At 43.6% G+C, this 12,987-nt stretch overlaps 1 protein-coding gene across 2 annotated transcripts in view; it reads left to right on the top strand.

The window, feature by feature from the left end:
• The window catches only part of LOC117363650 (putative tetratricopeptide repeat protein 41), a 201,004-nt gene that overhangs the window by 24,197 nt on the left and 163,820 nt on the right, over positions 1 to 12,987 (top strand). For both annotated transcript variants that reach the window (XM_033951744.1, XM_033951743.1), the window contains exons 2-4: positions 1,084 to 2,058; positions 2,420 to 2,612; positions 12,147 to 12,361. In XM_033951744.1, the coding sequence (XP_033807635.1) occupies positions 1,248 to 2,058; positions 2,420 to 2,612; positions 12,147 to 12,361 (1,219 nt within the window). In that variant the 5' untranslated portion in view covers positions 1,084 to 1,247. The remainder of the gene's footprint in view (positions 1 to 1,083; positions 2,059 to 2,419; positions 2,613 to 12,146; positions 12,362 to 12,987) is intronic.

Genomic DNA, 12,987 nt, shown 5'->3' with positions numbered 1-12,987 from the left:
CTGATCTTGGGGTCATATCCAGTAGGGCCAGATCCCTGACTCCTGCCTCCAGAGTATTTTCTTCTCCTTCCCTCAGCTAGCATTTGCTTGGAGCCTCAACAATAACCCCTCAAAAAAAAACAAACAAACAACCAAAAAAAACCCAACCCCACAAATGAACAAACAAAGGGCAGAAAGCAAATATATTTAATTGTTTGCGGCTGTGCTTAACTGATTTAAAGAAAAAAATGAGCAGCTCCCTGTCTGTCCTAATTCCTCAGAGGCTCCTTCCCTGGAGTGGCTGGTGGAGAGAAGGCAGCAGGGTTAAGTCCTCCTTCTTTCATTTGACTCAGCCCAGCTCGTGGAGTCGGGGGTTGTGGGCATTCATTAGTGAAGTGCAGCAGGCAGATTATGGCAGTGCATCTGCTGTGGATCCCACTGGACATCATCGGGTAAGTGTTGCGATGGCAAGCAGGGAGTGCCTTGGGAGGGAGCAAATGTACCAGCGATTCACTTGACTGAATTGGCAGTGTGTCTGCAGGTGATTCCTGCAGCTCAGGAATCTCAGTTGCCATTGGGGCTGGTGGAACCTTGGGAATGGCAGCCATCTTGTCTGGTCAGCTGGGGAAGTCTAATACTGTGCTTCCCGCACATTTGGCAGGTGTAATTTTACCGCAGCTGGGAAAGACTGGAGAGATGCATTCCCCCCCAAATTTTTCCTTTTACTGCATCAAGCTTATTTGCTGAAGCAGGGTCAGCAAAGTCAGCTGTTTCAAGCAATTCTACTTATCAGTCAGAAAGCATGATTCTCTCCATATAATCTGTTAATACGTAACATACTTAACATTTATTTGTTAAATGCTATAGTTAGTAATTGATAGTTTACATAAATTTACTAATCAGATTTCATAATTTTTCAGTGATTTTATTATTAGGACTTCTGAGACATAGCATTGGTTTTCAAACTTTAAAAACAAATGTTAAATAAAGATGACTAACAAATGTGCAACATATTCTCCCCACCCAGCAATAGTCTAAGTGGTCTTTGTGAAAACTGAATGCTTGCATCTTCAGTTTATAATATATTTCTCCACTTCCATTTAGGTACAGTTAAGATGGAAAAGAAATTAAGTTGGAAACATATGATTTTCACTACTTTCATAATGTAGAAGACCAGCTATATACTTTGATAAATGTGTGGCCTTGAAATCTAAGCAGCACATAGTATCGCTTTAAATCCATCGGTGCAGAATATCAAAGCTGTCAGAATGTCTGATCTACAGAATGCAAATCACAAAGTAGAAGAAGAGCAAGAGTTCTATTTCACTCACTGGCCACCCATCCAACCTTATATCTGTTCTACAACGAAAGATTTCCAAGAAGAAAAAGATTATTTGACCCATAACATTTTCCCCAAGCTTAACCAGCTCTGCAGGGCAAGAGGGACATATTTTAAAGCTGTTGACCTGAGAAGGACTACTGAGGAACAACCAGATTACACTGATTCCAGCCTTCATTTGATGCAGGCCAACCTTAGTTCTCAGCAGCTAAAGCTTTGCCTTGATTACATAAGCAATTCCTCACCTTTCTTCATATGCATGCTGGGTCATACATATGGAGAGTTTCGTCCTGAGAACTCGAAGCATTTATGCGCTGATTCATCTAGCACCCAAGGTTTATCTAAAATAGAACAGAATCTCTATGTTGCAGCAAATAATGGTTACCCATGGGTCCTTTATGAAGAGAACCAAAACTGCAGCATAACGGAACTAGAGATAATCCAAGCTGCTTTAGGGAAATATACAGAGTTTCATTACTTTTATTTCCGAGATTACAGCTACATTGACTGTAAACTTCAAAATGTTGGAGAGAAAGAAAGAGAGAGGATCCTCTCTAATTTTACAAGTAGGAGTGACTATGAGGAAATGAAAATAAGGAAACTTAAAGCCAGGATCATTAACAGTGGGTTATCTGTGAGATTTTACAAAGATCTGCAAGAACTTAGAGATTTAGTTTTAGAAGACTGGTCTGCTGTTATTGAAAAATTGTATCCTGCCTGTTCAATGTCTGACAATATTGGTTGGTTATCACTCTAAAATTTAAAATTAGTTTTGTTTCTTGTAATGTATTTTATGCTATCTCAGCTGATAGAGTTTGGGATAATGTGTCAATTGAGGACACCAAAATGTTCGGATAGGTGTTAATTGAGGACACCAAAAGGTTACTCAAGAAATACGCTAAATCTCATTATATATTAAGAACATAAGAATTGCCATACTGGAACAGACCGAAGATCCATCAAACCCAGTACCTTGTTTCGAACAGTGGCCAACCCAAGTATCTAGCTAGATCTCTCCTATTTAATGAATGCTACCTCCCATTATTTTTTTGCTGGATGTGGTAGACTGAGTAAACTCAAGAGTTCTTGTTTGCTTTTCAGGCAATGAGCACAACCTTCAACATGCTTATCATGAAGCTTTTGCTGAGAATCTTTGTAAAGTATTTGTACCTTCAAAAGAATCAAAGAAAATATTTGAACTCTTGGATATATTTGTCAAGGGTAATATTAAAAATGAAGATGATTATCTGTCAGAAAGTCAGACTTCGAATGTCTTCTATACTTCTGTATCTGGGTAAATACTAACATAATGTGTTTATAGATAGGAATCTCCTATGAATTCTTAAACATGTAAATGTGGCTGACGGTACAGTCCATCACAAGATAGGTAAAATTAAAAAGTTCTGTTTGATAGTATAGAGCAGTGATCTCAAACTCATGGCCTAGGGGCCACATGCGGCCTGCCAAGTACTATGAGGCCCTTGGTATGTTTATCATAATTACAAAAGTAAAATAAAACAGTTTCTTGATCATATGTCTCTTTAGCTATAAATTACAATATTATTAAGACTTATGCAAAAGGAAAGATTTATAAACTATAAAGAATTTTACCAATGCAAAATTGTCATTTCTTTAATAAGACATTAACTATTTTTTCTGAGGCCCTCCAAGTACCTACAAATCCAAAATGTGGCCCTGCAAAGGGTTTGAGTTTGAGACCACTGGTATAGAGGTTGACTTTTTGTATAGGATATATAGGTTGGAAAACAAATCTTTAGATCTATGTGTTCAAAAGAATGTTAGTTTTTTAAATAAAAAGCTTGATAAACACTTTAGACTGAGGTTTCTACCTTAGGCCAGTGAGGTAAATGCTCTGACACTCATAGAATTCCTATGAGCGTCGGAGCATTTACCTCACCAGCCTGTGGTAGAAACCTTTAATGTGGTTTAGTAAAAGGAGCCCTTAGCCTTTTATAAAATTTATATAGACCAAACTACTAGGTTTGACATTATTTTTTCCAGGACTCTATCTATCATGGGCCACGGAGGGAAGACATATGAGAGATGGCAGACAGAGGGATGATGGTGCACATGGATGGAGAGAAGGGTCAGGTCAGAGAGAGGGAGGAGATGGTGCACATGGATGGAGAGGAGGGGCAGGGCAGAGAGATGGAGGAGATGATGCACATGGATGGAGAGGAGGGGCAGGGTGGAGAGAGGGAGGAGATGGTGCACATGGATGAAGATGAGGGGCAGGGAAGAGTGTGGACTGAGAGAGGAAGGAGTTTGTGCACACGGATGAAGAGGAGAAAAGACATGGAAAAGTAGACAGATTAAAGAGGAAGCAGAAACATGGAAAGTTGAATGTTAAAAGTTAATGCCAAAAATGGATGTAGGTATTTTTCCGAAAAACACAGGGGATTTAAGGCCGAACAAATTGCTTGGGATGAGAAAGGAAACCAATAGCAAACAAACAAAAAATCCCTCACCCGTTAGAATTCTTGTATCATCAGACTTGAAAAATGTTACAGATCATGCAACAGTACGTCTTAGATTTTAATGTGATCATAATGTGTTTCACTAGAGCTATGTCAGGAAACCGAAAGTGAAGTTTTCTTTATTTGTTTTTTTCTTTAAATGCGGTGCCTGTGAAGAATCAGACTTGCTGTGAAAATTGTGTACTAACTAGACTACTAAATTAAACCCAACAATGAAAATCTAAACGTAGATAAAATTGCATTCCTTAGCAACAGCAGCAGATGAATCCAGAGACCAAAGGGATAGCCCACATCTACCAGCAGGCGGAGATTGAGAAACTGATTAACAGGTGGTCCTATTGGCTGGCATTCCTTCTGTATCTCCAGTATGCTCTATCTCCCAGCAGGTGATGGTCACTATTCAACTAGCTCCTGGATTCTGGCTGTGTCTGGAACCTTATTTCTCCTGTGGAGGTTCTCTTCAGTGAGCCTACCATTCTATTTCTCCTGTTGAGGTTTTCTCTTCAGTGAGACAGGAGTGTCCAGCTGAACGGTGCCGGCTTTAGGGGTTACACCTGGGCACCCCCACGTCCCTGCCTCACCCTCCCTCCAGTGATAGAGGGTCTGACTGGGTCTCTATATGTATGTATATTTTTCTTCTTTCCCTTAATTAAAAAAAAAAAAGACCACAGGGAATATATATACAATGTCTGCCCTGCTAGTGCTGAGCAACCAGCAATAACCGGCACTCGCTGTCCTCTGCAAGCCCTGACTCAGAGTTTATTGTGAGTATGTTTTGGTTAGGCTTCTTGTTCGCTGCAGGTTCGATAGTCGCGGGTGCATGTTTGTGAGGGAGCCTTTCCTCTATGGGTTCCGGCGTCACGGGTGAGTGACTTTGCTGTGACCAATTTTATTTCTAGCCACATACGTTGTGAGGCAGGGTTTTGGGTGGTGTTCAACACCTAACTCCTTTTGGCCCAGGAGTGTCTGTTGGCTGTGGGGAGCTCCGGGTATGTGTTTACAGGAGCATGAAGGAGTGGTTATTTCCCGCGCTTCTTTCTTACTCTGTCAGCAGTGCTGCAGTGTTCAAGCACTTTTTCACCGAGCTGTTTTTTACTTCACTTTGCGGCGGCCTAGGTTGGCAGGGTAGTGCATGTTTGCTGAGGAAGCTCTGGGTTTGTATTTACCAGAGCATGGAAGGAACGGTTATTTCCCGCGCGCGGGAGCCGTACACTTATTTTCCTAGGCTGTCGGCGGTGCCACAGCATTTGAACAGTTCTCCTCCAGGCTGGTTTGTTTGTTCGTGTTGGCCGCATTACAATAGTGTCGAAGCTGCGGCTGTCGGGTTTGCTTTCTCCCCAGTGCTGCTTCTCATTTCAAATGCGTTCTGCTGGCATGGAGCCCATCTTAAACGGCCTGAGGATGGGTGGTGTTTTCACTCAGTGCTCCTCGGTCGGATGGTCTCTGACCTGGAGCGGCAGGAGGCTCATTGTAGCACAAATTTCTCAATGCCAGCAGAGTACCCAGCAGCGCTGCAGCGTGTAGGCAATTATTTCACAAGGCCTCCCTTTTGTTTGAGTTCCACGCGTTGGAGTTTGTGCAGCCCTATTTTGCTTTCATGCAGCACTTGGGAGCTTGGTGAGTGTTTGTTTGATGTGCTTCTCGTAACTTGGGGGTCATGCTTATTAGGCCTGAGAGCGTATTGGAGGGAGACTTCAGTTTATGCTTCACTGCCCAGTTCAGCTTTTCTCTGCACAGGGTGGCCAGAAGGTGCATTGCTGCAGGTTGCTGTTAACAGCTAGAGATTACCTGGTTCTTGGTGCAGGTTTCTCTTTCTTTCTCTCACGATCTCCCTAAAGAGAGCATATACATACTTGAATGTTTTCTTTTCGGCTCTCTGTGCAGTGCTTTGTGTGTGTAGTAGCATTATAGAAATAATTTCCGGTTCTGGTGTTGTGATAATCTATTGGGGCACAGTTTGGGAGCACGGTGACGTTTCTCTATTTCGTATGGGCAGGGCTGTCTTTATTTCTGAGGCAGCGGAGCCTCTCTGGTGCACAGCCTGTCACACGAGATTTTACCACCGCCATTTTTTTCATGACAGGTGCTAGACAGAATTGGCAGACAGCATTCTACTTCTGGCCCTGGGTAAGTCACTTACTTCTATAAGCCCAACTCCTTGTCTGCCTCAGTTAATGAAACAATACGTGTTTCGCTCACATTGCATGGAGTTAGTACTGTTTTCATGATTCCAGTATGCTCCTCTTTCCCTGGCGAGCCTTTATTTTTCTTAGGAGAGTTTCTTTCTTCTTATAGATCCTATAGTGCTCCTCCTCCAGCTGTTCCTTGACCTTCGGCACTTCGTTCTGAGGGGATCTTACTTCTTCCACTGACTCTTCAGGCTTTCTCTTGAGGAGGAAGACGCTATATTGTTAGGTCAGGGGACTGTGAACTATTTTTTTTTTCCAGGATGCTTGCAACTTTGCATCCTCCTCAGGTTTCCAGTTTGTTCTTGAAGTTTCTATGTTTTGTGCTTCACTTTTAAGTGTTACTGGTCCTCAGGGCAGTTCTTGTAGTTCTTCAGGAACTAAGGGACATTGTTCCACTTACTGCATGGTGCCCAAGACGGGGGCATTGGGCAGACTGGGGCTGGATCCCATTCTGCTGAATTGGTTTCTCAAGGTTACACATTTCTGCAGAAAAACTGGGAGACTATTTACATTTTCCTATGGACTCCGAATCGGCACTTGGTATGCTTGCCTCTCTTGGAACAGCGCTTTTGATTTTGCCTCATGCCATTTCGACTACCCTAGGCTCTAGAAAACGAGGGCAGTGGTACCGTTTGGCACTACCAGGCGATTCACCTACTTTCTTCTTGACTGGCTGCTTGATTTGGATGGCGTCCCTTCGGGCCATTTGTCTGGCATGAAAGGGGTGGTTTCTTTTCCTCCGTTCTTTGGACGTGACTCTTCCAATTTTTGCACGGGTCTCTTTTCTCCTGTACTATTTATAGGTATATCAGGAAGCTGTTTTTCTTCATATAGGAGAGAAATGTGTTTCTTCCCTGGGACTAGGCAATGGGTCACAGTCTCAGGTTTGCATTCTTCTTCGGTCACCTTGTCCAAGAGTATGGGATTTTGTACAGGTTCTGGGATTCATGTTGCTGACTCCACTGAGAACTTCAGCTTGCTTTCCCATTGTAACGCTGCAGCAGTCGCTTTTGTTCCGGAGGTTCCCGGTATCTCAGGGCTCTCATTATTTGGTGGGCTCCTCAAGCATTGCTCTGTATGCTTTGGTGGCTCAGCGTGATTTCTCTTTTCAAAGGTATGCCTCGGTCTTTGCTGGACTGGCTCCTGGTCACCAAATATCCCGGGCTGGTGGGTTGGGGGGCTCAGTGCCTTCCATCCTCAGATCCACGAGTCTGGTCTTTGGAGGCGACTCAGTACTTGTTCATTCTTCTACTCTGGAGCATGGTCAGGCTACCGTTTCTGGAGCTTCAGACCATTCTTCCGGTCTTTTCAGTCAGTATTATGATGGTGGTATTTCTCTACAGCCTGGGCAGTAGGCGATGTACTCAATTGGCGGGTAACGTCCTAGTTCTGCTTCAATGGGTGGACCCTCTTCTTCCTCTTTTGTTGGCAGCTCATGTTACGGGTCAGGAAAAGAGTTTGGATAGACTTTCTCGCTGCGAAAACTGAGCATGGCCCATTTATTGTATGTGACGGTGTGCAGCGCTGTGTGAGCTCTAGAAAGTGTAAAGGTTAGTAACAGTAAAATCTTCTACATCCTGGATATTGTGAATTTTGGCTCAGGCATTCCAGCTCTTTGTATGGAAGTGAGATCTCCTGGAACTAGACATCATGGCCTCATCTCGAAATTTTCAGCTTCCTAGCTTCTTCGGCGGACACAGGGAATGTGAGTCAGAGGGGGTTGCAGCGTGGCTTCTTTCTCGTTCTAGTTTCTCTTTTTTCAGTTTTTTCCCCTGGCTGATGCTGACTTGGATTGGCCATCTTCCGCTCGCTTTCAGGGCACAGTATTTGAAGAATCTCTGGTTTGACTGCACCATCCTTGCTATGCGGATCTGATGACTTTTTCGACAGCTGGACTATTGAGTTTCCTGGTTTCTCCAGATTTGCTCCCCTAGGGTCTGATCGACCTGGATATTCATACTACTTTGATAGTACGGCCTAGCTTTTGAAAAGTCTTGGCTGACGTGTAAGGGTTATGCGATGCAGGTTGTTTCTTCTCTTATCCAGGTGATACAGACGTCTTCAACTGTGGCTTCTGCTTCCTTTTGGAGGTTTTTCCTTTCTTGGGTACTTCTCAACAGTTGCAGCCTTCCAGGGTTCTTTTTTGGAACAAGTGTATTGCCAAGGGCTTGGCGTTCAATTCCCTTCAGCTTCAAGGGCCATTCTTAGCTTGTTACCAGGGCTAGGTATTTTGCTCTTCACTTACTTCTCAGCTTCATGTAGTTCAGTTCCTAAACGGAGTACAGTATATTCATACATCTCTTGGAAAATCCTGTCCGGCGTATAGTCTTGCGGTACTTCTTCACAGTTTACCAAAGGCTTCATTTCTTCCTTGTCTTTTGAGACGCTGAAGGGCTGTGCCATTGAACACGGGGTTTCTTGTAGCCCTGGCTTCAGCTCGGCGGTTTTCTGAGTTGCAGGCCTTGTTCGGCAGGGCTTCCTATTTCTGATTTACAAACTCGGGGGGGGGGGGGGGTCGGTTCAGTCGGTACCTCCATTTCTTTCTAACGAGGTGTCATCCTTTCTTTTATGCCGCTCTCACTTTTCCTTCCTTCTTCCTGGGAGATGAAATGGGGAGGCGTGCTTTTATTCACTGCATTTTTTTAAAGTGCGTCGCGTTCACAGCGAGCTAGGTTTCTAATGACTGGTGGTTGTTTAGATCACTTTTTTGTTTTCTTAGAGAGGCGCCTCAAATGTATGGTGGCGTCCAAAGCTCGATGGGTCCGGGAGGACGTTATTTACGCTTGCTTGATGGCAGGGAAGCGGTTGGCGAGAGAATTTCATGACTTTTCTGCCAGAGCGATGGCTATTTCTTGGACTCGGTCCAGTCCTTGGTGGAGTTTTGTCTCGCAGCTACTTGGTCTTCCGAGAGTGCTTTATGTCAGCATTACCGGTTGGATGTGGGGGCGCATGCGGTGGATCCGTTTAGTGCTTCGGTTGTTGCAAAGACGGTGTTTGCTTCCCACCCAGATTGAGGATTGCTATGCTACATCCCATTGGTCTCTGGATTCCTCTGCTGCTGTTGCTAAGGAAGGAAAAATTATGTTCTTACCTGTTAATTTTCTTTCCTTTAGATGCAGCAGATGAATCCAGATCCCCACCCTTTCTGGATATTGTCTGTCTGGTTTTTCTTGTGCAACTTTCGCAGTTTGTTATTGATGATGGTTGTATTCTGTATTATTGTCTTTTGAGATTTGTTATGGGAAAGAAGTTTTTTACATACTATGCCTCTTGATGGTTACGGATGCTTGGGCAAGGAGCTATACTGGAGATACAAGAGGAGTGCCAGCCAATAGGACCACCTGTTAATCAGTTTCTCTATCTCCGCCTGCTGGTAGATGTGGGCTATCCCATTGGTTTCTGGATTCATCTGCTGTATCTAAAGGAAAGAAAATTAATAGGTAAGAACATAATTTTTCCTTAGCATGGCTAGCAGGCTGGTACTATGTAATGACTGCACATTTTTACCACAGGTACACCTGCTAGCCATGCTAATGCAATTTTATCTACATTTAGATTTTCATTGTTGGATTTGATTTAGTAGCCTTTTTTACAAAGCTGCACTAGCGGCAACAGCCCCGAAGCCCTTTAAATCTCTTTGAGCTTTGGGGCCGTTACCGCAGCAGCCCACGCTAAACGGCTTCGTAAAAGAGGCCCTAAATACTGTTGCATGCTCTGTAAGATTTTTCAAGTTTGATGATATAAGAGTTCTAATGGGTGAGGGATTTTTTGTTTGTTTATTAAAGATGTATATAGGGCAGAAAGTGAAGGAGAGAAAAACAGCAAATAGATAAGATGGTCCTGGAAACAGAGTTAAGAGCACAGACAGAGAGAAGTTCAGCCAGACACTGGGAAAAGTTGATCAGAAAAATAAAATCACCAGACAACAAAGGTAAGAAAAATGATTTTATTTTCAATTCAGTGATTGAAATACAGTATGTAAGTTTACATCTGCTGCCTATATTTTGCATTATTCAAGAAGAAATCTATTTCTCTCTATTTCTCTGGTGTTTATCTTTATGTGCAAGGGGGATTAATATAACAGAAATTTAAAAATACAGGTGTCTTCAAGTAGTTAATTTATTATCCTCCCCTTTTATTAAGCTGTACTAGAGGTTTTTAGCATGGGCCAGCAAGGTAAGTACTTCGATGCTCATAGGAATTCTATGAGCATTGGAGCATTTACCGCACCTGCTCATGCTAAAAACCTTAAGCGCAGTTTGATAAAAGGGGCCATATATTTGCTAGAGCAGTGTTCTTCAACCTTTTTACACCCGTGGACCGGCAGAAATAAAATAATTATTTTGTGGACCGGCAAACTAATAGGACTAAAATTTAAAACCCCGTTTACGCTCGGTCTCCGCAAACCATCTGATCCCATCTGCACAAGCCGCAATTATGATTTTATATTGAACGTATTTTATTAAAGTATAAAAGAAACAATATTCTGAACAATTGTGATTTTATAAATACAAATATACAGAGCATGGACCAACAAAACCCCTGTCTCCCCTCCCCTTCACATATATCCCCTCTACTATCAAGAAAACTAAACAAGCCAAGTTCATAGAAATATCATGCCAACAGAATACTGCAGTCCCCAGTTATGTCTCTAGCAGGATATATATTTCAAATCTGATATATTCTAATCACAAAATAGAAATAAAATTATTTGTTTCTACCTTTTGTTGTCTCTGGTTTCTGCTTTCATCTTCTTTTCACTCTCTTCCTTCCAGCGTCTGCCCTCTCTGTCTCTTCAATCCAGCATCTGCCCCTTCCATCTACTGTCTGACCTCTCCCCCTTCCATATGGTATTTGTCTTCTTTCTATGCCCCTCTCCATCCAGCCTATGCCCCTCTCTCCTTTTTACACAATTCACTCCAGCTTCACTGCTCTCTTCATTTTTATCTCTCCTACACCAGATCTAGCTTCTTTGTCCCTCTCAATTTCTCTGCTGACCCCCCTTCCCATCTCATTCCTATCTCTCCCCTTCCCTTCCTCTAATCTCCCTGCAAGCTGTTTCCTTCCTTTTTTCTTCTCCCTTCCCCCCCCCCTGTCCAGCAGTAACTCTCTTCCTTTACCTTTCCCTCCTCCCCTCCCAGCAGCATCTCTCCTTCTCCCTCACCAGGTCCAGTAGCAGCTGTCCCTTTTTCCCCCTTACCCAGCAGCTTCCCAGACTCCTTTCCCTCCCCCCTCCCAGCAGCATCTCTCCTTCTCCCTATCCAGGTCCAGTAGCAGCTGTCCCTTTTTCCCCTTGCCCAGCAGCTTCCCAGACTCCTTTCCCTCCTCCCCTCCCAGCAGCATCTCTCCTTCTCCCTCTCCAGGTCCAGTAGCAGCTGTCCCTTTTTTTTTCACCATGCCCAGCAGCTTTCTCCCCTCCCAGCAACTCTCCTTACTTGCCAGCGCTGCGATTCAGTAAGGCAGCCTCGGGTCCTTTGTTGGGTCGCACCGCCTCTGAGGAAAGCGGAAGTTGCATCATCAGAGGCGGCCCGACTCAGCAAAAGCTCCAAGGCTTCCTTCCTGAATCGCTGCGCTTGTAAGGAGAGCCACTGGGAGGGAAGAAAGCACAGTCTGAGGCTCCCCATTATCTCTCCGGCCCTGCACTCCTCGATCTTACCGGTCCTGTGCGGACCGGCAGGAAATTGAAGAAGTTGATCTCGCCGGTCCTGTGCGGACCGGCAGGAATTTTCTGCGGACCGGCGGTTGAAGAACTGTGTGCTAGAGGGCATTTCAGGTCATCAGCAAAGGGATTTGCACTAGAAAAAGCAATTAGGACCACCACATCCAGCAACTGGACAAAGGAAGAATTGATAATGAATTTGCAATAGTTTTCGAGAAGAATTAATCCTGAAGAATACAAGGGACAGAGTAGGCATAGCAACGGTAATTGATTCAAAAAGGAAGGGAGTGAATGAATTAGCATCAATGATACCCTAAGTGACATAGACTGTCCACCATTTGAGATAGTATGCTGAAGTTTGTGAGCCATTGGATTTTGCTTAGGTTGATCAAATGAAATGTATCATTTGAGAGAATACTATGTTCTCCAGAATTGATAATGATAATTATTAGAGCACTTTATTACAATTAGTTTATTTTTAGTTCAAAGGGAATAGCTACAAACAAGCCTGTCCTATTGCTTTGTGGAGATCGTGGTTGTGGCAAGTCTTCCCTGATTGCCACATGGGTGAAAGCCTTTCAGCAGAAGCATCCAAGCGCCTTAATACTTCAGTACTATGTTGGAAGCAACGGTTGCGGTGATGACATCATGTCTTTCATGAGGCATTGTATTATACAGCTCCGATTCAAATATTTTGGTAAATGTATATAACATATTTAATTTAATTTGTTAAAGACATAGAGGGGCATAATCAAAAGAAACAGTCCGTTTTGGGCTTAAGTCGCAAGTTGCCCAAAATCGGACATGGGAAAAGGTCCATTTTTGAAAAATACGTCCAACGTATTTTTTTTTTTCCCCAAAAATCTAATTGTACGTCCAACCGTTTGATCGTCCAGACCGTTAAGTCATCCATCTTTATACTCCATTTTCATCCATAAATTCATCCACGTCACAAACACCTAAAAAAAGACATTTTGGGCACGGGAGGGGCCAAAAAAGTGATGGACTGGACATCCAGACATGGCACCAGAGTAGTGGGGTACCTTACAGGGCACTGCTGTAAACGTCACAAAAAGAGTCCCACCTAAACATCTCATTACATCTCCCTTATAGGTCATGATGAGCCCCCCAAAACACCCCTAGAATCTACTAGACCCACCTATCTACCACCCCAATATGGCTGCAGGAGCCACTTATGGCAGTACAAAAGGGTTAGAGGTTTTTTTGGGTGGTGCACATTTTTCACCATGAATGCAGTGATTAGAGTGGCTTATGGGCCTGGGTCCACCTCTCCATGGTTCACTAACCCACCCCCAAGACCAC

This window comes from Geotrypetes seraphini, chromosome 7 (assembly GCF_902459505.1).
Source record: "Geotrypetes seraphini chromosome 7, aGeoSer1.1, whole genome shotgun sequence".
In the NCBI taxonomy this organism is placed as follows: Eukaryota; Metazoa; Chordata; class Amphibia; order Gymnophiona; family Dermophiidae; genus Geotrypetes; species Geotrypetes seraphini.
Note: the sequence above shows the minus strand (reverse complement) of the source record. Positions and strands in the feature narration are given on the sequence as shown.